Here is a 20,077-nt window from a genome sequence, read left to right as displayed (position 1 = left end):
AGGTGCAAAAAAGTTCAAAGTCCGGCTAAACAGTTCAAGGAATTGTTCATTCTGTGTCCGAATCAGTTTCGATTAAATGGAATCATCGTTTCCGAGGTTTAACCATGGTTGTTTTTAATTTCGGCGTGTGATCGCTCGAGCAAAGTGTTAAGCTGGGTCGACTCGTAATTTTCGATTTCCTCGGCAATTCCCTTCTCTAAACACCACTTTTCCCAAACCGACAGCCAAAAAGCAGTGCTTTTTACAGTGTTTTCGTTGGTTAAGCTGTTTTTCAGCTGCGGTGGCGAAAGAAAGCCTACTTAAAACACCGGCCATTGTTTCGCTCGCAAATTTTCAAATTTTCAAATTTTGTTGTGACATCCAAGGCTCGCATTTGATTGGCTATCTGTGAGTTTCTTTGATTATTGACCAATCAGAATGTCTGATTTGTTTCTTTCTTTGCACTGAATTAACCCTCTTCTGCACTGAATTAACTCTCTTCTGCACTGAATGACCTGAAAACTGCATCTATCTTAACCAATCAGAACTAAGTAATTTTTCCATGTATATTATTAGGTCTTGAAAAATGATTATTAATTATATTTGGTTGAAGCTTGACACTTTTTCAAAAAGCTTTCCAACTTTACTAGATGCAAAATGTTTGGTCATGTTCAGGTTTTCACCTAACGTGTTTTCACAAATTGAGAGGACTTTGTTAAGACACGGATAGGGATTTTTAGGCTTCTCACGAGCGTGGGACAACAAGAAAATCTGGGTCCCCATGGGGAATCGAACCTCAGTAAATTTAACAAGCCAACATTGGCTTAGCGTGTTCTGTACTTTTATCGAAAACGATATTAGTCATCACACTGGTCAAAATTTTGTGGACTCACGAGGCGCAGCCAGAAATCGACGTCAAACGAAACGATTCTTTCAGTTCGTTACCATTGCATGACACGTTGACGCCAGCAGCTTTCTCTGTACTCTTATCGATAACGGCAAATTGGCCAATCAAATTCTTAAATTACTGCCATTTGTGGAAAAACGACATTTTACCGTGTTTCTTCTTCTGCTGTGAATTTTGGAAGTAATTGCGCCAGCCACCCTCGTAGAGAAACAGATATGAACAAAAATGTTATTTTTGTTAGTAGGTCACTCAGCTGGAGCACTCCCACTCTGTCTTCCTAACAACTATCAGCGGAACTCTAGAACTCGCCAATGCTTTAAAACAGAGGAGAAACGTTCTTCATTGTACTTTGTTGAGGACAGCCTTCGGGAACTGAGGAAAATTATAAGTACGGGTCTGTTCTCTATTCTAGATAAGAAATACCTCAAATGTAAAAAATTTAAAATAACTGGAGGAAAAGGGGAGGGCACTGTGCCCGTTACCTGCAAGTCGTCTTGCTGCGAGTCTCACTATAGACCACAACTTTTGCCTAATTCTGTCGAAACTCCCCGCCCCCTCTCAATCAGGTTGAGAGGTTTTTTACTTCAGGAGGTCTAGTTTTCTTGTTAACAACAAGGAATACTTTCAAAAAAAAAGGGGAAAGAGGGAAATTTTTGAAACGTATCAGTGACGAAGATTGTAAGTTCTATTGTGACAAGTATTTACCACTAGGATTTAAGAATGAAGATAGAAGAACGACAAATTAGACCACTAAATAAATAAAGCATACATGAATGAATATAAAATCTGATAATAAGTTTGATAATAACGATGACGATGATGACAATGGAATAATGAACTTTTAACGGCAAAACAATTCTCTGGTCTGTTTACCAAAAAATAGAAATAAGAAACTAACCTTGTAGTAATAAAAATAATTATTAAAAAAATGTTAAGAATAACATGAATTAGACCTAAAACGATAATGATAATAATGATAAAAATGATGATAATGGTAATAAAGCATTTGCTTATTTAGTTTGCGCTATGTCATTGACTCTCAGCGAGGGGCAGGGAAGATGTGCTTATTTTAACCGATAGTAATCTGATTATATATAAATACCATTAAGGTTTAGATTTCCTTAATTGCTCTTTAGCTTTATTTCAAAGATTTCTGGACGAATAATAACATTAATTAGACGTAAAACGATAATGATAATAATGATAAAACCGATGATAATGATAATAAAAAATTTGTATGTTTAGTTTATTTATTTTGAACTTAAGTGCAAGTTAGGTTGATAAGTGACATATGCTTGTTTAATTCTTTCAATCCGATAAATTAATACCGGCTAATGTGGTATTTTGTGGTTTACACTACCAAGTTTTCTTTCAATCATAAAATTAATCGGTCCTTGCCCTCTGTTATGGTACAACAGGCCCAGTCTGCACTGTGTCCATCGCTGGTCCGTACAGAAAAGGAAAGTCTTACATTTTAAGCCAAATCTTTGATCAACCGGAGGTATTCCCACTTGGGCACAAAATGGTGGCGGAGACCATGGGAATCTGGATGTGGATCGTGCCTGAGAAATATAAGGTGTGAGCCATAACCTTTGCTTTGGTAATTGAGTGAATCTTCCTTATAAAATTAACTATACATGTACTTAGGTTGCAATGTTTAGATTATTCTGCTTGTGAAACCTAGACTATGTGTCGAAACAAGGAACCTCTTGAAGTGGATTACACCACCCTATTAAGGGCAGCTGAATTTTCCTGAGAAAAAGCACGTAGATGGGTAGAATTAACGGTAGACATTGCAAACGTTAGCTAGATGCTAAGACTTAATGTGGTCTCAGGAACATTTTCTGTACCTTTATTTTCTCTACAAAACACATGATGGTCATATACACGGCACTTTTGTAAAGGATCGGTGAGATTTGTAAAGTTTGATATGCCACCTATAGCATAACTCAATTTTTTTTTCTTCAGAAATCCTGAATAACCAGTCTAGCCACAGCTGATCAGTAGGAAATTAGACTGATTGTTCAAATCGAAAAGACCCAAAATCCATTATCCAATTAATCGTCCTCCTTCTCCCTAACCCTATCCTCAGTTGTGAAGTCTCGCTCTTGATGCATGTCGGACACCAAAAGGCAGTTGCGCTAGCTTGCACGTCGTAACATAGCTAATGGTTTTCTTTGCCGCATCCTGAAGCTTTTTGGAATTTTTATGATCTAGGACGCAAGGGGCAGGGAGATTACAGTAGTGCTGTTGGATTCAGAAGGGATTGACGCTGCCTCTGGTGTAGGCCGTGACGATAATCAGATATTTACTTTAACTGTTCTTTTGGCCTCCGTGCTCATTTATAACTCAAGCGGTGTCCCCACAAGGCGTGATCTCGAGGGTCTCGAGTATCCTTGCTATATCAAACTTTTAATTGTCTCATTACTACAGGTGTTGCCAATAATACGCGCTCTGTGCATTCTTTGTTTTTTTTTTCTTGCGTCCAAAAACTTCTAGTTCGCTTCTGGGACAAAAATCCTGGTACGTGATGTAAGATTACTGATAGCAATAGAGCAGTATTCAATAAGTGTCGAAAATGGAAATGCATGGTTCTTGCCATACTACTGTTTGTGATTGTTCCAAAACAACCGCGCCAAAATCTCAACCGATCAGATTCAAAACCAAAACCCGTCACGACTGAGTCACCCGTTTCTTTATCGCGCTTCATGCTGTTTGCTTGTTCTTACTTTGAGTTCTCATTAGCTCCTTGCTCCTTTGTTCAGATTGCCGCATTATTATTCTACGTTTGGTCATAAGACACTGAAATGTGTTGTGCTATATCATTATCTCTCAACGAGGGGCAGAGAAGGTGTATTTATTTTAAACGTTAGTATTCTTATTATATATAAATGTCATTAAAGTTGAGATTTCCTTAATTGCTCTTTAGCTTTATTTCAAAGCTTTCTGGACGAATTCACGCGCGATCCGACAGGGGAGCGACTGTTCACCAAAACGAGACAGAATTCTTTCACAGAACGTTTCCTTTCTTTATTTGGTTGCTGAGGGATGTAACGCAAGCTGTGCCAGAAGATTGTAAGGACATAAAGGATTACTTTTTGAAAAAGGTTAGAATTCAAACCGTTTAATATTATCACGATATAGATATAACTATCGATTGAACTTCGGGTTCAGAATTGTCAACTTACTTGGGTAGTTATCGAAAAATTCGTTTTTTTAACTTGAGTTCTTTGAATAGCACTGATTTTTCTCACTACTTGATATACAAATTTAGTTTGTTTCATTACTCATTTTCCGAGTACAGGTGTTAATGGCCATTTTGACTTATGCATTTATCGATTTTGGTCTCTCATGGAGGATGTTACTCATTTCTGGTATCTACATAATAATAATAATAAAATAATAATAATAATAACTTTATTTAAGTGTCAGCGTATTTAGCACTGCTGTGCTAATTGGGGACACTGTAAATGAGGAAACAAATATCGTAAATGAACAGAAACTCGTTAAAAACCCCAACTGGTAGGAGGCAGACCAGTTGGCTATTTACAAAGCGTGCAGGAGTTGAATTCGGGGCCACCGAAGACAAATCAACATAGTGGCAGGGAGGAGGACTTGAACCCGGGACCTCCGGCTTACAAGTGCAGCGCCCTAACCACTAGGCCACGCTCGCCTCCTAAAATGATTAACAATGGACGAGAATAGTTCAATTCCCCAAAATGTTGTCACCACAGCATCCGATGGGTGGAGATTGGTACTCGTATGATTAACTTTGTGGTGAATATTACTTTCCTAGAATGTAATTAGTTTGATAGATTGTTAATTGATAATTGCTTCACACAGGTTTTCCGTCAGGAGGATTCCGGAAGTGAGAGTCAGAAGAGTCAGAAGGTGGCTGAGGGCATCTTAGGATTCTTTCCTGGTTTTGAAGCGTTTTCCCTACCTCTTCCTACAGCTGATGAAGAGATAATGAGAACTATCTGCGAGAATAAGGATCAGTTACAGGCAAAATTTTTGCGCCAATTGGAGGACTTTAAATACTTGATTAAGTCCATACTGGTCCCAAAACACAGTTACACAGAAGGAGAGCTCGTTACTGGGGAAGGTACGTGTTTTTATACGCCTTTGTTTCTTTGCTTTAGAAATGTTTAACAATAATAACGTGTCTCATTAAAAACAGTGAATGGAATAAGTTGGGGTCATATTGGATTCATGAATGAAAACTCTAATAGTTGCCAAATGAAGGGAACAGTAATGAAAGTACTTATTGACAAACCAAGGATTGTTTTGTCGTAGGTCTAGCCGCTTTGGTAACCCAGTACGTTGATGCAATCAACACCCCTGGCTTTGTGCCAAATGTACAATGTGCTTGGGACCTGTTTGTAGAAACAAAATGTTTTGAAACCAAAAAAGCCTGCGAGCAGAAATATGACGAACTTATGACCTTACAACTGTCTGAAGTATTGCCATGTGATAATGACGAAATACGTGCCTATCACAACTCCGCACTGGAGGAAACTGAAGAACTGCTCTTGAGGGAGATGATCGGCATTTCAACAAATACTGTAGAGAAGCAACTGAGGCAACTTAAGGTGAAGCTCCTCAGCTGTAACTATGACTATAAGATACAGGCCTAAGACGAATTTATAATTAGCCTCAGTAGCTCACTTATCCAAGTCAATGCTTGGGGGGGTGGGGGGGGGGGGCAGGCCAATATCACTTGACTCTTCTGTCTCAAGTTCATTGAGCAGTTTTCTCGCAAGGGGAAAATTGTAACCTTACGGGAGAAGTGTGGTATTTAGGTAATTTACACAAAAGTCACCTGAACTTGGCTGCAGTGACTTGCTGTGAGGGTAATGTAAGCCAACTTTGCTGAGAAATCTTGTTAAGCCTTCACCTCCCATGAGTCACAAGGAGATAATTTCTCCTTACAATATCAATATATTATCAAGCAGACAAGCGATGAGAATAAAGTAAAATATCAATTAGGGAATTATTGCTCAATGCAATGCCAAATTTTCCAAATTGACATCAGAAGAATTGTGTGATAGAGATAGTAAGGAGAATTACTAATGAGATCTTGAAAACTGTAGGGTTAAGCCAGTAATGAACTTATTCCAGGAGTCAGTCTTTTTAAACAATGTAACGATTTCCCTCGCATTGTAATATATATTGGGTTGCTTTAGAGGTGTGCATTCTCCACCTTTAAACTTAATTTTTAATTGTTTTATTTTTTCTTCATGCGATGTAATTTCAGACGTCCTTCAGCCGACAGCTGAAAGTGTGGCAGACGAATAATTCAAAATTAACGAAACAGTTATGTGAAAATCTTCTGTTGAAACTAAAAGCAAAACACTTAGATCCAGTCATCGAGCAGCTGCAGGGAAGAGATGGTTCGAAATTGTCATTTGATGACATCCTGAGAGTTTACCGACATATCAAAGACGACTACGATGCAAAAGCAAAGGGTGCTAAAGATGCCATTGCTGATGCGTTTGCCGATTTTCATCCCGTAAGAAAACATTATTTCCAATGATTAGTTTGTTGATGTAGATTCATATCCTGAATGGAAATAAGGCATTTTCTCCACTTCAAATAAGAGCCAAATTGACGGATATTGTACCGACTGCAAAGTAAAAAAAAAATTTTTCAAACGAATGTTGAAATTTATTCATTTTAATGGAATGCTTGTTGGTGAACAGCTACCAAAGTCTGCTTTACACCAAGGCCACTTAAAAAGACCGAGATTGACAAATCATCATAACGTTAGTATGGGCTGCTTTTTAAAAAACGAATACTGTTTGGCACTTCCAAATTTTTTTGGAACTTGCAGAAAATGTTTTGGACCTGATCTGATCAAAAGTGTATGGTTTTTCATTGAAATACAAGTTCATGCTGTGTTATGTTATATGCCAAATTGTTCTTCGACATTTAAGAGGTTTCTTATTTCCGGATGGGAGCTGAACGTTACAGGGGATGTGCGCATCTCAACTAATCGATGTTCTTCTGCTATTTTACTAATTCCCTTCTAGAAAATAGCAGCGGAAACAAAGCAATACATTAGTGTCCTAAGGCAGCTAAAAGATTTCGACGAACGTGCAGCGAAAGAGCTGGCAGCCAAAGCTTACATGGAGAGGGAAAGGAGAAGACTTGAGGTAAGTTAGTGGGATGATAATATTTCAGAAAAGTCAGTACGGTGGGACTAGCGTTTAAGAAGGGTCGAAATACTCCGATGGACTGAATAAAACCCGATAGAAATGCAAAGCCTAACAGTTGTTACTTGAGACTGGGTGGTGAGTTGTGCGTGCTCCTATAAAACTAACCTTACGGTTGACTGCGACAAACTAAACTTTGTTTCTGTTACGTTTTTTTCTTCAGGAAGAGCGGATTCGCTTAGAGCAAGAAAATCAAGAACAAGAGAAGGAGGTATACCGTCTTTTTAGCTTAGTTTTAATATATCATTGTTTACCTAATACGTTATAAATATGTTGTTATTTAAAGGGAGAAAATAACAAATAGTTACAATTTTGAGTAATTTTATTACGAAATGCAAAAGAACTGACTTTCAAAGTACTGGCTTCACCATCCCCTCTTTCGTAGTTGGAAAATATTATAATGCATCCATTCTTTCTCCGAAAATAAAGTCCTTGATCAGCGCTGCACATATCAGGATTGGTCACCAAGGAGTGACCATGTTTGAGATTTTTACCTTAACTTTCGTCGTTAGCACACTTAGCAGTAAGATCGTCTTTTTCTGTTTGCTAAGATGATAATGCTGATTACCAGATCAGAAGAAGAAAGAGCTGGAATGCAAGAGGAAATGAGAAATGAGATGGAACTGGAGCGAGGGCAATTACAGAATATGAGGGAGGCAGACTTAGGGGAGGCTGAGCTGAAACGAGATGCTTTCGTCCGAGAGAAACATGTCCTAGAGGAGCGGTTACTGGAAATGCAAAAGAAAAACGAGGAACATATGAAGATGATGAAAAGGTTATCAGAAATGATCGCCAAACACCAAAGGGAGAAAATAGAGCTTCGTGAACGAATGAAAGAACGTCCTCAGGGAGAGATCGAAGAGTCCTTGGAGGAGCTAAGACGAAGGCAATCAGAAGAGGAAAATGAACTCCTGAAGAAGATGGATATTCTTCAACACGACAACCTTTTAAGAAAAAAAGAAGATTTTTGCACCGAGACGAAAGATGACGAATGTGCCAAGAAACTGGAGGAGTTTCCTCAGATGATGGCCTCGAGGGCTCAAATGGTTGGCGATCTAAGGAAAAGAATGGAAAAGAACGAAGAAGAGGGAGAATCTTTTGTGAAGATGGTCCTTCGGGGTGTAGCAACCGTTGGTCCTGCGGTTGGGAAATTAATAGCCCTTTATCCTCCAGCGCGGCCTTATGCTGAGCCAGTCGCCAATGGTATCACTGGTTTTGCTGATGCTTTGTTGAAAGTTGACTGCCTTATCATGTGATGAAGAACACCGCAGTTGCTACCGGACATGAAAAGTGTAAACGTCTTCAATTTTATAGAAAAATGTTTTTGATCATTTTAGTAATCACCACTTAACCGAAGGCATAACTGATGTATAAAAGCTTATCTAAACCTTTTTACTGGCATGTCTGTGAGAAGGCTCTCATCTGTAAAACATGGCCCCTTTTCCGTCGCAATGGTTCATTAGCTTCAATTGTATAACAGCGAAACTTAAATGGCACAGTTTGCAATTGTGGGAAACTTCGCTATGGCAACTACAGTTGATTTTGATTTATTTTTTATCGGCTAACTCTTGTTTCTAGCACTTTATCATTCGCAAAATATTTCAGACAACAAGAAAAGGATATACGCTGTGTCTTGCATTGATACTCTGTTTTCTCTTGAGACTAAGCTATAACCGTATCCTGTGAAAATGAAGAAAACAATTTATTTCGTGAAAATTATGAAGCCTCTTTCTAATGTAAGATTCATGTAAGTCGAACACCGTTAACAGGACCATGTTCATGAGAATATATCGTTATTATAAAATATAAGATAACTCAGTTCTGATTGGTCAAGATAAATGCAGTTTTCAGGTGATTCAGTGCAGAAGAGGGCTAATTCAGTGCAAAAAAAAAGTAACAAACCAGATATTCTGATTGGTCAATAATCAAAGAAACTCTCAGATAGCCAATCAAATCCGAGCTTTGGATGTCGCAACATTTGGATACGCTGAAAATTTGCGAGCGAATCAATGGCTAGCGTTTGAAGTAGGATTTCTTTCGCCACCGCAACAACAATGTAGCAGCTGAAAAACAGCTATTACAACGAAAACACTGTATAAAACAGTGATTTTTGGTTGTCAGTTTGGAACAAGTGGTGTTAAAGAGAGAAATTGTCATGGAAATCGAAAAGAATTAAATCTGACATTTTATATTTAAATAGTAGATTAAAAACTAAGGAGAAGAATTTGTGTTCTCAAATTTCATTCCTTTATAAAAAGACCTATCTTAATCCCTCCCCCCTCTCCTGCCTACTGCCTTGCTTTTTTTTTTATATAGCTTAAGGTGGTTGGCGATCTAAGGAAAATAATGTAAAAGAACGAAGAAGAGCAAGAATCTATTGTGAAGATGGTCCTTTGTGGTATGGTAAACGTTCGTCCTGCGGCTGGGAAACTAATAGCCCTTTATCCTCCAGCGAGGCCTGATGCCGAAGCAGTCGCCAACGGTAGCGCTGGTTTTGCTGATTCTTTGTCGAAAGTTGACTGCCTTATCATGTGATGACGAACACCGTATTTGCTACCATGAAATGAAACGTGCAAACGTCTTCAAAATTTTTTTTAAAAATGTTTTTGATAATTTTACTAATAACCACTTAACCGTAGGCATAATTGATATATAAACGATTATTTAAACCTTTTACTGTCATCTGTGGGGGAAGGCTCTCATCTTTAAAACATCGCCCCTTTTGCATCGGCTTCAATTGTGTAACAGCGAAACTTAAATGGCACATTTTGAAATTGTGGGAAACTTCGCAGTGGCAACTAAACTTGAGTCAGTAAAATCACAGTGAGGATTTCATTTTGATTTATTTTTTATTGACTAACTCTCACTTCTAGTATTTTATCATTCCCAAAATGTTTGAGACAACACGAAAAGGATATATGCTGTGTCTTGAAGTGATACTCTGTTGTATCTTGAGACTAAGCTAAAGCCGTATCCTGTAAAAATGAAGAAAACAATCATTCCGTAAGATTATGAAGCCGTTTTTAATATAAGATTCATGTAAGTCACACACCCTTCATCGGCCTATGTTCATAAAAATATATCAAGCACCGACCAAACTAGCCTTCCTTATCTTGAGTGTAAAGTTATCACTGGAATTTTATTATAGAAGAGGTAAACGCTGTGCTTTGTACGAGCAATTAATTTTTCGCCTCAAGGTGACTGAAACTTTTGCCGATGATTAATTATGAGATTTTACATTCAAACAGTAGATTAAAAACAAAGGAGGAGAAGAAATATTCCCAAATTTAATTCCCCACTAAAAAAGCCAAAACCTATCCTTACCTTCCCCCCCCCCCACCCCTGCCTACTCCCTTGCCTTTTTTATACACGAATAATTTGATGTGATAGTCAGCATTAGACTGAAATCTTCAATGTTTCCGCTGTAAACTTGTTGCCTACCTTAAATTATGTCCGGTAACACTTGTTCCCGCAATCTCGTTTAGTCATGAATCTGTTTTCATTCCCGCCGCACCCTCCATAAATGAACATTCGGCACTCCCCAACCATCGCGTCAAAATAGTAGCGGGGCATATGTGCCTTGCATGGACCCGTTTCTGGTGGCAGACGACAGACATCCTTGGCTTGCACCAAGACTGAAGAAAACGTAAAAAGGAAGAAAATATTTAGTTTCTGAAATATCGTAAACAATCTAATAGCCATGTCTAAGGATTTAGGCTATCAATGAACGCTTTATTTTATAAATTCCCCCTTCCCTCTTCATATCGGCATGATTCTTGATTTAGGACATAGAATTGTCCATGATGTTCTTCCATAGGTTGTGAAAGTGGATTCACCACGGTACTGATATCTATTAGAGATTGTTTCGTAAACTTTACCCCGCTTAGAATCCTAACGAACTAGACTTAATCAATAGCCTCGATTGAGCTCAACTGTTTAATTCCACTCTCGTATTCACTCAGTAACAACGGGTGTGTAAAGAGATACTCTGCATAACTTGCCACGAAATCACTCTCTCACACTACATTCTCTACACTGTGATTGGTTGTTGCTAAGCACTGATATTGCGTCGATCATGCAAACCGACGAATGTCCCAAAAGGCAGTGTTTCTAGCTTTTGATAACAAATGACCGTCTCTTAAACTAAAAAATTGTCTCTCTTGATATAATGTTTATACTTGTTATCTGATGTGTTATGCACGAAACACAAATTCTCCGACACTTGGTAGTGACGTGTAACGGTAGTGATTCAGAACAAAACACGCTTCTATTCAAAAGAGATCTCTTAATTTCTGTTTAATCAAAACTATAACAAAATTCTCGAACACGATTGGTTAACACCAGTAGGACAGTGTACGCCTCATGCTTATAATTGGACAGTGTAATGGGACAGTGAAAGAGACAGTTAACACGTCATGCCTGTGTAAGTGGAGAGAACACGTCACATGCGTGCGCTGTTGTCTCGTATTTTGCCGGGCTAACTCGTAATTAACAAATCGGACTCCCGCTTCGCGGTCGTCCGATTTTCTTAATAACTCCTATGATTACAGACAGAATTGGACTCCACTCAGTCCTATTACCGTGGTGAATATTGTAAGTCGATCAACGATATGCATTAGCTATCCATATTTAGTTATTTATTGACGATAAACCGGAGGAAAAATTGGCCTCGCAAGGAGAAGTTTATATTGGCTCCACTCTCCCTTCACCAACAGGCCCAAAGAATCAGCAAGCAAGGGAAATTGAGTGTTCGCTGTGATGCAAAAAATTTAACAATGATGTCAAAATGAATAAAACCATCTAATGGTTCTCTCGACTTGTTTTTCAAAAATGGAGCAGATATTCTCATAGAGATAATGTAATGAATTCTTTCCAATCGTTCTGGTATCTCTATTAAAAGCTGGATAAATTCAACTAAATCGTTAGTTCTTTTGGAGACATTAATCTACTTACCAGAGCTGATGAGAATGAAGATGAGCAAAATTTTCTTGTCCATTATGTAATGTTTATCAGGCAAAATCTTTGAAGAAAGCTGAAAATAGAAACGTTATCAAGTAATATACGCGTTCTGATTGGTTCATCGCGTACCTACCCATTTGCTGGGGAATGCAAGGCGCTGTTACCAAAATAAAAATTAAAATAAGGGAAAAACTCACATGTGCGCTTTTTTTAATCCGTACTTTGTTCATATACTTAAAGCAATGCTTTAATCTGCAAACGTTTTCATTCTAATTTCTTCGATTTCATGACCTATAAGAGGTAACTAAATCTAAAGAAGTTATGAAGCAAAGTTAATCACACCCACACCAAAACGAATTTTTTAAATTGCCTCAGAATTGTACGATTATACAAGACAAAATCTAAAATAGGGAGGTAGTTGTGCGATTTACTAAATTTTAAGATGTAAAAACGAAGACAGTACGACTTACTGCTCTTGAAAGAACTATCTTCCTTCAGTATCTTGACTTGAAGCAATAAATAAACGTGAACGTGCGGCTGTGGCTCTCTGTGCAGAGGTAAATTGGATGGGTGGCATCATCTCCTTATATAGCTCATTTCACTTCTAAGATCTAATTAATTATTCTCCCTTAAGTCAGGCATACATTTCCTTCAAGAAACGTTGAAAGAATTTGAGGTTATATCGAGATGAAATCTTCCAGGCGAGAAAGTGTTTCTTTATTCTCATCTTCTATTTACTGGATAATGTATTTGAGTTGCAAGGAGAAATTGCATGTTTATCACTGCAGAGCATAGACATGACTTCAATTAAGTGGAACTTGTTATCAGATGTGACCTTGGAGATGCTATCTTTATATTCCATTAAAAAAAAATCACAATATTCGCAGCGGGATTGTCTAGCCAATAAACATATCTGAAATTAAACCAATGTTTTATGGAACGTAGCCTCTCATGTTAGAAATCGCTGCATTGTTCCCTGATAGTTCACAGGTTAGTTATTTGTGCGCCATTACAATCTACATATCTTCGACAAAGGATTAAAACTTTCCTTACATGTCTTGGATAAAAGATACTCACCTAGCTGAGTACTGATTAATTTGATATTGAAAATTTTAAATTTTTTATTAGTTTTTTAATAAATTTTTAAAAATTTTTTTAATTAATTTTTAAATTTTTTAATGGATTTTTTTAAACAAATTTTTTAAACAATTTTTTTAAAACAATTTTCAAATAATGTTTAAAATAATTTTTTGATTTGTTTAAAATAATCTTCTGAACGATTATAATTATTTTTTAGTTTTTTTAATAATCTTTTCAATTATTTTTTTCAATAAAGCAATTCTTAAATAAAAAATGGCGACAGAGATGGCAGCAGATGGCGGACGAGAAGCAAGTTTGCAAGCTGCCCGTAAACAGCCTAAAAACAGCGAGTAAAAGGGATAAGAATAGAGCACAGTTTGGGGAACAAGCGACGAGGCCAAAACCTGCAAAACTGTTTTTCAAAGTGAATGGTCGCAATCCACGAAAATAATTAACCAGCGGCGTGGCGGATCGAAGACAATCAAAACCCAGACAAAAATGGATAGACCAAATGAATGCCGACTTATTGTGATGCAAACGAGAAGCAGTGGCCATGACACAGATGGACCAGCCTCCGCTTGATAGCAATCGTAGGAGAAAAGGCTATATTAAAATTAGGAAAGAGTTATGAGACGCGAAAGGCTACGATGGCTTTGGATTCTCAATTCAGAACTTACGCGATCAAGCGGCAAGACTCGACAAAGCGACGATCAGAGCTTAGATAATATAGCAATGACTTATTAACCCGAGACACATGTAACCAATTCTTCCCAAGAAACTTTTGTTTCTTTGAATGGTTACACGGGAGCGAATTTAGAATTGCACACCACGGATTTATTCAATCGCGAAGATTTACATATGACTAGTAATACTCATAACTTCCCATGGGATGAGAAGACAGAGTGAAACGAGAAAAATGCTATGCTTAGATGCCTTCCAGAGTATAACACTGTAAACAAACCATTTATAATTAGGAGGAAACTAAACGATGGCACTGCAATTTTTTAATCAACATCAGATATAATTGAGGCCTATGACGAGATCATAGCTTGGAGAAAGAATGTATTCCTTGTGCCATACGACAGAGTAGGAAGGGATTTTATTTATCAAATTAGCCTGCATATCAATGAGTGGAATAACAGCCCTGACAACCAGCACGTCACTGAAAGCCGCCTTTGTACTCCTCTCTGTCGCATTTCAAAAGCCAAGCCCTAAAGTCTGAGGCCAAACACCATCAAGAAGTGCTATCTAAACGTCTTGTTCTCTGGAAGGATGGCGAGGTCGAGAAGTTAGTACGCGATGAGAGGACTATTCAAAGTCGCATTGGAAAACTCAAGTCTTCGGACCCGCCTAATAGATCGAAGGTCTTTGCTAAGCTAGTGCTAATTTTTAAAATTATTTTAAAATTATTTTTCTTAATTATTTTTTTAATTATTTTTTAATTTTCTTTTAACAATATTTAAAATTATTTTTTAATTATTTTTAATTATGTTTCTTAAATATTTTTTAAAGTTATTTTTTAATTTTCTTTCAACAGTTTTTTAATTATTATTTTTTTAAATTTTGTTTAATTAGTTTTTTTACCTATTTTTAAGAGATATTTTTAAATAATCTATTTTTAATTTTTTAATACTAAACTAGTAAGAAGCACTCTCCGAACAATAGCTGTAAAACTTCTTTATTCTCCGATGCGTTTCGTCAACCTGTCGTAGACTTCTTCAGGGAGTTTTACGGGGGCCAATGACCATGAAGGCTTCTCCGAACATACGAACAGGAACAGGCGAAGTCGTGAGAAATTTGAAAATTTCACGGGCAAGGTGAGAAAAATATTTGGGGACCACGGTTTTTAGTTAAAACCGTGGCCCCCAAATATTTTTCTCAACTTGCTCAAAAACATTTTCAACTTTTTCACAACTTCGCCTGATCGATGATTGATGTATTATTAGCAAGGATGAAACAATTCCCGTTCGATGATATGGTTACTCTGTGGTAGAAATAAAAGATATCCTAAAAGTTTAATCAGGTTCGATTATTTCTCTATAAAAAAATTTTAATTTACGAAAGGTATGCGATGAGTCTCTTGGCCGAAACGAAACGCCGCGTCATACCAGCCACGAAGTGTTCACAGGTATTTGACAATTTTTTTATTGTATATCTTGTCACTCGTGAACAAGTGATTGGGAACCTTCTGCGAGAGAGGGCCAGACTGCTAATATCTTGACTTCGCAGACCGGACTTTGTGCGCGATGCTCGGCGAGTTCGATTTCAATTTACGAAAGGTATCTCATGAGTCTCTTGGCCGAGACGAAACGCCGCGCTATATCAACCACGAATTTTCCACAAGTGTGAAAAAAATAAATAAAAAACCGTTAATGTAACTTAGTTTCATACACATGTACCCCTTAGAAACCACAGCTTTTCGATTAGGCCTTAGAGCACTGAAATTTTATCAAATTTCTCGACTAACCTCTATACAGTAATTAAAACAAATATAAACCTTATTCTACTGATCAGTAATTTCATCCTGGTTACATTTTCCTAAGCAACTTCCTTTCAGTCAAGCGCAACAAATCTCTTAACCGATTTACATCTATTCGTGATCACGATGTTGATCTCGGATGACTCTTACCTGCCGATATCTTGTTATTAACTATCTTTTTACGTAATATAAAAAAGAGAAATTTTCCTCGGACTGATGAGTATTTTATTTGCCATAGTGTAAGAAAAATCGGAGATCTATTCAAACAAATTTTCATTACGTATTTTCCTAAGAACAATCCATTGAGACTTTCTCAAAGTAGTCCTTATCAACACAGTATCATGCATATGCATGTGGTATTATGTATAGCAGTTGGGTTTGACTGGGATATCTGAGGAAAGTAATTCTCCGTTGTTGGTAATATGTACCGGCTAAGAACGTTCAATAAACCTTTACTAATTCATTAAAGTACTTTTACGTTATCAACTCAGTTGATAATACTAAATTACCCTACTTATTATCACCTGAGAGTATTATTTTCAACCCATGGGACCAAACTCAACCGAGTACGCCAAGTGACCACAGGAAAGATCGACCGAGTGAACTTCTACCACTTAATGTCGTATTGTTTGCGGCTAGAAAGGAATAACAAGCGCACATATCTGTGGTGCTGTGTCACTGGGCTGTTGTTTAAACGGATAACATGTCGCGATTTCAAAGCATTAACTCTTCTCTAAACTGTTACTTAAAATTGAGTCATCTGTTCTGACGATAGTCTTAAGTCATTGTTCATGATCAGTTTCGCAATTTAGAAGACAACAAAGAGTCAAAGAGTCTAAAGACTGTAAGTCTTGCCAGACTTAGAGTTTTTATATAATTGTTAAAATCAATAAAAAAAACTGGCCATTGAAGCTCACCCTGTTGGATTGCCAGAGCCAGAATCTAAAAGGTTAAAGACAAATACAAATTTGTATGTCGAAAGTTAAATGATCCTAATTCGGTAATGGAGAGCGTAACTGATCATGATAAGCAAGTTCTTGTATCAATCTAACATAACTTGGCCTCACATAAATCGATAGCCATTCACCGATCCTGAGCTCCCAAAGTACGCAAATGAAAAAATATTTCGGTTCACTCAACACTTTGATTCTACACAATGGTTTTAATAAAAGAGGCTTACTAAAACTGCTTACTTGGCAAGGAGTGGAAAGTGTTGAATAGTAACTCAAGAAAGAGTATGAAAGTATTGATCTCCCCAAAGATGTCGCAGGAAAGCTTGAAAAAGTGCTTTTTGAAGATTAGAAGTCTTAGTGAAGGAACACCAGGAATATCTCTACAAGCACAAACGAAACAACACAGCTTAAAAATACCGACTGAACTGATGTGTAACTCAAAATGTTGCAACCCCAACTTCCAATTCAGCCGGTTTTGGCAGTTGCGTCGTCATCTCATTCCAACTAAATTTCTCGTCATAGGAAGACTGAAAGAAATGAAGTGGCAACGTCAGAAAGCCATCTTTAGGAAATTCAGCACTGGGGCTAAAATTGTACGCTCCTTGACCCACATAGACTGATAGCAAAACCTTCTTATTCCAGCACTTAAAATTTCCCAGGCACAACGACAACGACAACAACATCGGCAAAGGAAATTGTTGCGCGAGGTTTACTGAGGAAGATAGTTTTCTAAAGCCATACCTTCCAGGATGTTTCACTGGCATTATGCCACCCTATCTCCGTGGAAACGTTGCTTCGTGATCTCAATGTTGTTTAAAAAATTCTCGAAACATCACGACAAGTTGTTGCCACATATAGAGAACCGGATTGTTCAGATGTAAGTTATTAAAAATGATTTTTAAAATTTCTTTATCTTCAAAAATGATCTGGAAGCTTTCAGGGGGTTCAATCAAAATGAGAAAAAGAAATGTTTGATGAAAAGAAAGCAGCTGCTAAAATCGCTGCACCACGACATGTGTGTTTGCTTTAGTTTCTTTAGCCGCCATCCTAGGTCCTGAGCAGTCGCTAGTGCGACTGAGGGCTCATTATGTTCGAACAGAAGCCGTATGTCTAACAAGATTCTGCTCTTGCCCGCGTCTATATAAGAATGCGAGACGAAAACAGCATACAGAAATGAGACATATTGCTGTGAGCCGACCTGACCTTTGGCAATTGGTACCTCGTTTGCTTTCCGTCTCGTGTGTGTGTGTGTGTGGGGGGGGGGGGGGGGGGGGGGGCCCTTTGCTCCTTTTCCCCCTTGCCCCTTTGCCTCCCGACCCCCGCCCTTCATTGTGTTGCTCCTGTCTTCAGGTTAATCAAGAGGATCAGAAACCCGGGTTTAACTTTTAAACTGTGCCAAAACTTAATATTCATGTTCATTTTCTGGCCTTTGCTCTGGCTGGGGTATCATTGGTTCCCGATAAAAGTTACTACGGGTCAGTTTTCTTAAATTAAACTAATACCCCATTCACACCAGCAAAACATGTTTTGTTAAACTGGTTTTCATTGAATGAAAATTATAAACAGAGAACTGAAAACTTGATTTTCCATTGGATTCAAGTACTTGCTAACTTGCATTTCCAATGTGCTACATTCAAGTCAAAAATATTCGGTTAAATAGTTTCTATGAAGAAAAAAAAAATTAAACTGTGTTTAACAAAACAACTTTTAAACATGTTTAAGCTTTGGTGTGAATGGGGCATAAGTTTCACTAACCGGGTTATCACAGTTTGATCGTCACTTCTGACATCTCGTTATAGAGACGAAAGTTTGCACCACGAGGCAAAATCTTTAGTAATTTGGGATGTGCAGTCGTACAGAGCGAGCTCCCAAGAAGGTCCTCCATGAACGGATTTTTCGTGGCCACAACGCAAAATACTGAGGCCGATTAATATAGTCTACAGCTACAGTTTACCAGACGCTGTACATGCCTCATGTGTCATGCTATCTCATGACCAATGACGTAATCAAATTGAAGAGATTTCCAAATTCATCGGAAGTAATGCTGTTTTTCCAGCCCGAGTACATTTCTTGCCTCCGAAATTTTCTTCTAAGCATTGGTGGATGTTAAATGGAAATTTCAAAACTTTGCTAGATGAGTGCTTTTGACTGAATAATACCCAGCAATAAACAATAAACTATCGCCTTATTTATTTCTGCTCCCGCTGCCCGCCCTCGTGTAGATACCGCTTCCCACCCCCTGTTCTCCCGCTTCCCTCCCTCTCCCGCCCCCTGTTCTCGCGGGCTCCTGCCCCTGTTCTCCCGGGCTCCCGCCCCCCTGTCCTCCTCCACTCTCGTTGTCGCGGCTAGAATCTCAACAGACACGTACATAGATCGCATGCATAGTTGCGATGAATCAACGAAAATTGTAAAGCGATTTTGATTTCCTGTATTTAACTGGATGTAAATAAAAACTACAGTCGTAAGCGATTGGTCTGATCTCTGTTGATCACCATACACTAAAGGCAAAGCGGTTTTTTGGCCCGCTAAAACATCAAATAAAACCTTGAGTATGACTATGGCTCCGTAATTTAAGTAGGTTAATTATTAACTGGGAGCTGGGTGACCCAGCAACAAAGTTCCGTGACGTCTTTGACGAAACTAACAACACAATGAACCTTAGTAAAGGCTTCTTTGCGAATAAAGCAGCAGCATCATTTGAATATTCTATCAGTAACCGATGTCAGTGAAACTTACCTAAGAGTATGTATACCTTTCTCAAAATTTCGCTTGCTCAAAATTCACTCTTTGGGATCAACTTTCATTACTTGATTCTTTGTTTTGTCGAGATTTGATGAGCGAGATCAAATTAGCTTGCCTACAGCTGGTGTAAGTCTTCAAGTGATGTAGAATTTTGGCCTCAAGGCTAAATTACCAAAATATGGCTTTCAAACGAGACTCTATTTCTCACTAATACTCTTTCCATGTTAGAGGATCGAATTGATGGAGGCAACTTGATCGATCTTTTTGTAATCAAAGTGTCACATGAAGCGACAGAGTTTCGCAGCTAGGCATGAAAGGCTGGAAAGAGTAAGCCAGGTTGTTGGTTTCCAAACTAGACTGAATACACATATCGATTCCAAAAGCAAAATAATTGATATTACTTTAGGATAGTTTCAAAGATATCGAGGTTAAAGAAACGATTCCTTCCTTCCCTGTATACTTTCGGGTTATTTCCTCAAGCCGCTTGTTGGAAGTTTGTCGTCATCTCTTCATAGAATGTGTTTCAAGTTACCTTATTTTTTAAAGTGGTGGTGAGAAAACAGAGGAATTGTGTATTTACTTATGTTTAACGTTTTTCTTCTCTGAATTTAAGAATTTTAGAAAGACTGAAGTGTCTCAGCAGTTACCAACCAACGTTGAGTGGTTTCTCAGAGAGTGAGCACGAAGGGAAACAATGGATGTAAGTGAGTTTGAATAATTCTCACTTGATTTTGTTAGAGAAGTGTTAAATTACACGTTTGTA

The 20,077-nt window shown here is 37.9% G+C and overlaps 3 protein-coding genes across 4 annotated transcripts in view; 2 read left to right on the top strand and 1 right to left on the bottom strand.

The window, feature by feature from the left end:
* LOC113684642 (guanylate-binding protein 5) overlaps window positions 1–20,077 on the top strand; it is a 41,253-nt gene that overhangs the window by 6,162 nt on the left and 15,014 nt on the right. Inside the window, exon 2 of the mRNA XM_089201432.1 lies at window positions 19,928–20,018. Within this exon, the coding sequence (XP_089057558.1) occupies window positions 20,009–20,018 (10 nt within the window). The 5' untranslated portion in view covers window positions 19,928–20,008. The remainder of the gene's footprint in view (window positions 1–19,927; window positions 20,019–20,077) is intronic.
* On the top strand, window positions 1,947–9,319 carry LOC149049052 (uncharacterized). The gene is made up of 9 exons (XM_089201447.1): window positions 1,947–2,462; window positions 3,104–3,276; window positions 3,816–3,993; window positions 4,730–4,991; window positions 5,183–5,478; window positions 6,144–6,398; window positions 6,919–7,041; window positions 7,265–7,312; window positions 7,653–9,319. The coding sequence occupies exons 1-9, from the start codon at window positions 2,409–2,411 to the stop codon at window positions 8,355–8,357; spliced, it is 2,094 nt and encodes a 697-aa protein (XP_089057573.1). The 5' UTR covers window positions 1,947–2,408; the 3' UTR covers window positions 8,358–9,319.
* LOC149049051 (isoinhibitor K-like) lies at window positions 9,932–12,619 on the bottom strand. Of its 2 annotated transcripts, none has more exons than XM_089201474.1 (4): window positions 12,531–12,619; window positions 12,055–12,133; window positions 10,543–10,736; window positions 9,932–10,076 (listed from the first exon to the last, which is right to left on the bottom strand). In XM_089201474.1, exons 2-3 carry the CDS (start codon window positions 12,095–12,097, stop codon window positions 10,549–10,551), a joined length of 231 nt encoding a protein of 76 aa, XP_089057600.1. In that variant the 5' UTR covers window positions 12,098–12,133; window positions 12,531–12,619; the 3' UTR covers window positions 9,932–10,076; window positions 10,543–10,548. The 2 variants fall into 2 exon arrangements, with proteins under 2 accessions (XP_089057600.1, XP_089057602.1); XM_089201476.1 differs by having other exon boundaries at window positions 12,055–12,121.

The sequence above is a fragment of the Pocillopora damicornis genome, chromosome 3, assembly GCF_964200805.1.
Source record: "Pocillopora damicornis chromosome 3, jaPocDami1.2, whole genome shotgun sequence".
NCBI classification, from domain to species: Eukaryota; Metazoa; Cnidaria; class Anthozoa; order Scleractinia; family Pocilloporidae; genus Pocillopora; species Pocillopora damicornis.
This window is presented reverse-complemented; position numbering and strand designations above follow the sequence as displayed.

What these genes read in the sequence shown, in the direction of transcription:
- LOC149049052 (XM_089201447.1), top strand. Translation starts at nt 2,409, where the DNA reads ATGGTGGCGGAGACCATGGGAATCTGGATGTGGATCGTGCCTGAGAAA. An exon ending in AGGATTACTTTTTGAAAAAG is followed by an intron (nt 3,994 to 4,729) that starts GTTAGAATTCAA and finishes TGCTTCACACAG; the next exon opens with GTTTTCCGTCAGGAGGATTC. An exon ending in AGCAACTGAGGCAACTTAAG is followed by an intron (nt 5,479 to 6,143) that starts GTGAAGCTCCTC and finishes ATGTAATTTCAG; the next exon opens with ACGTCCTTCAGCCGACAGCT.
- LOC149049051 (XM_089201474.1), bottom strand. Translation starts at nt 12,097, where the DNA reads ATGGACAAGAAAATTTTGCTCATCTTCATTCTCATCAGCTCTG. An exon ending in CTTCATTCTCATCAGCTCTG is followed by an intron (nt 10,737 to 12,054) that starts GTAAGTAGATTA and finishes CGTTTTCTTCAG; the next exon opens with TCTTGGTGCAAGCCAAGGAT.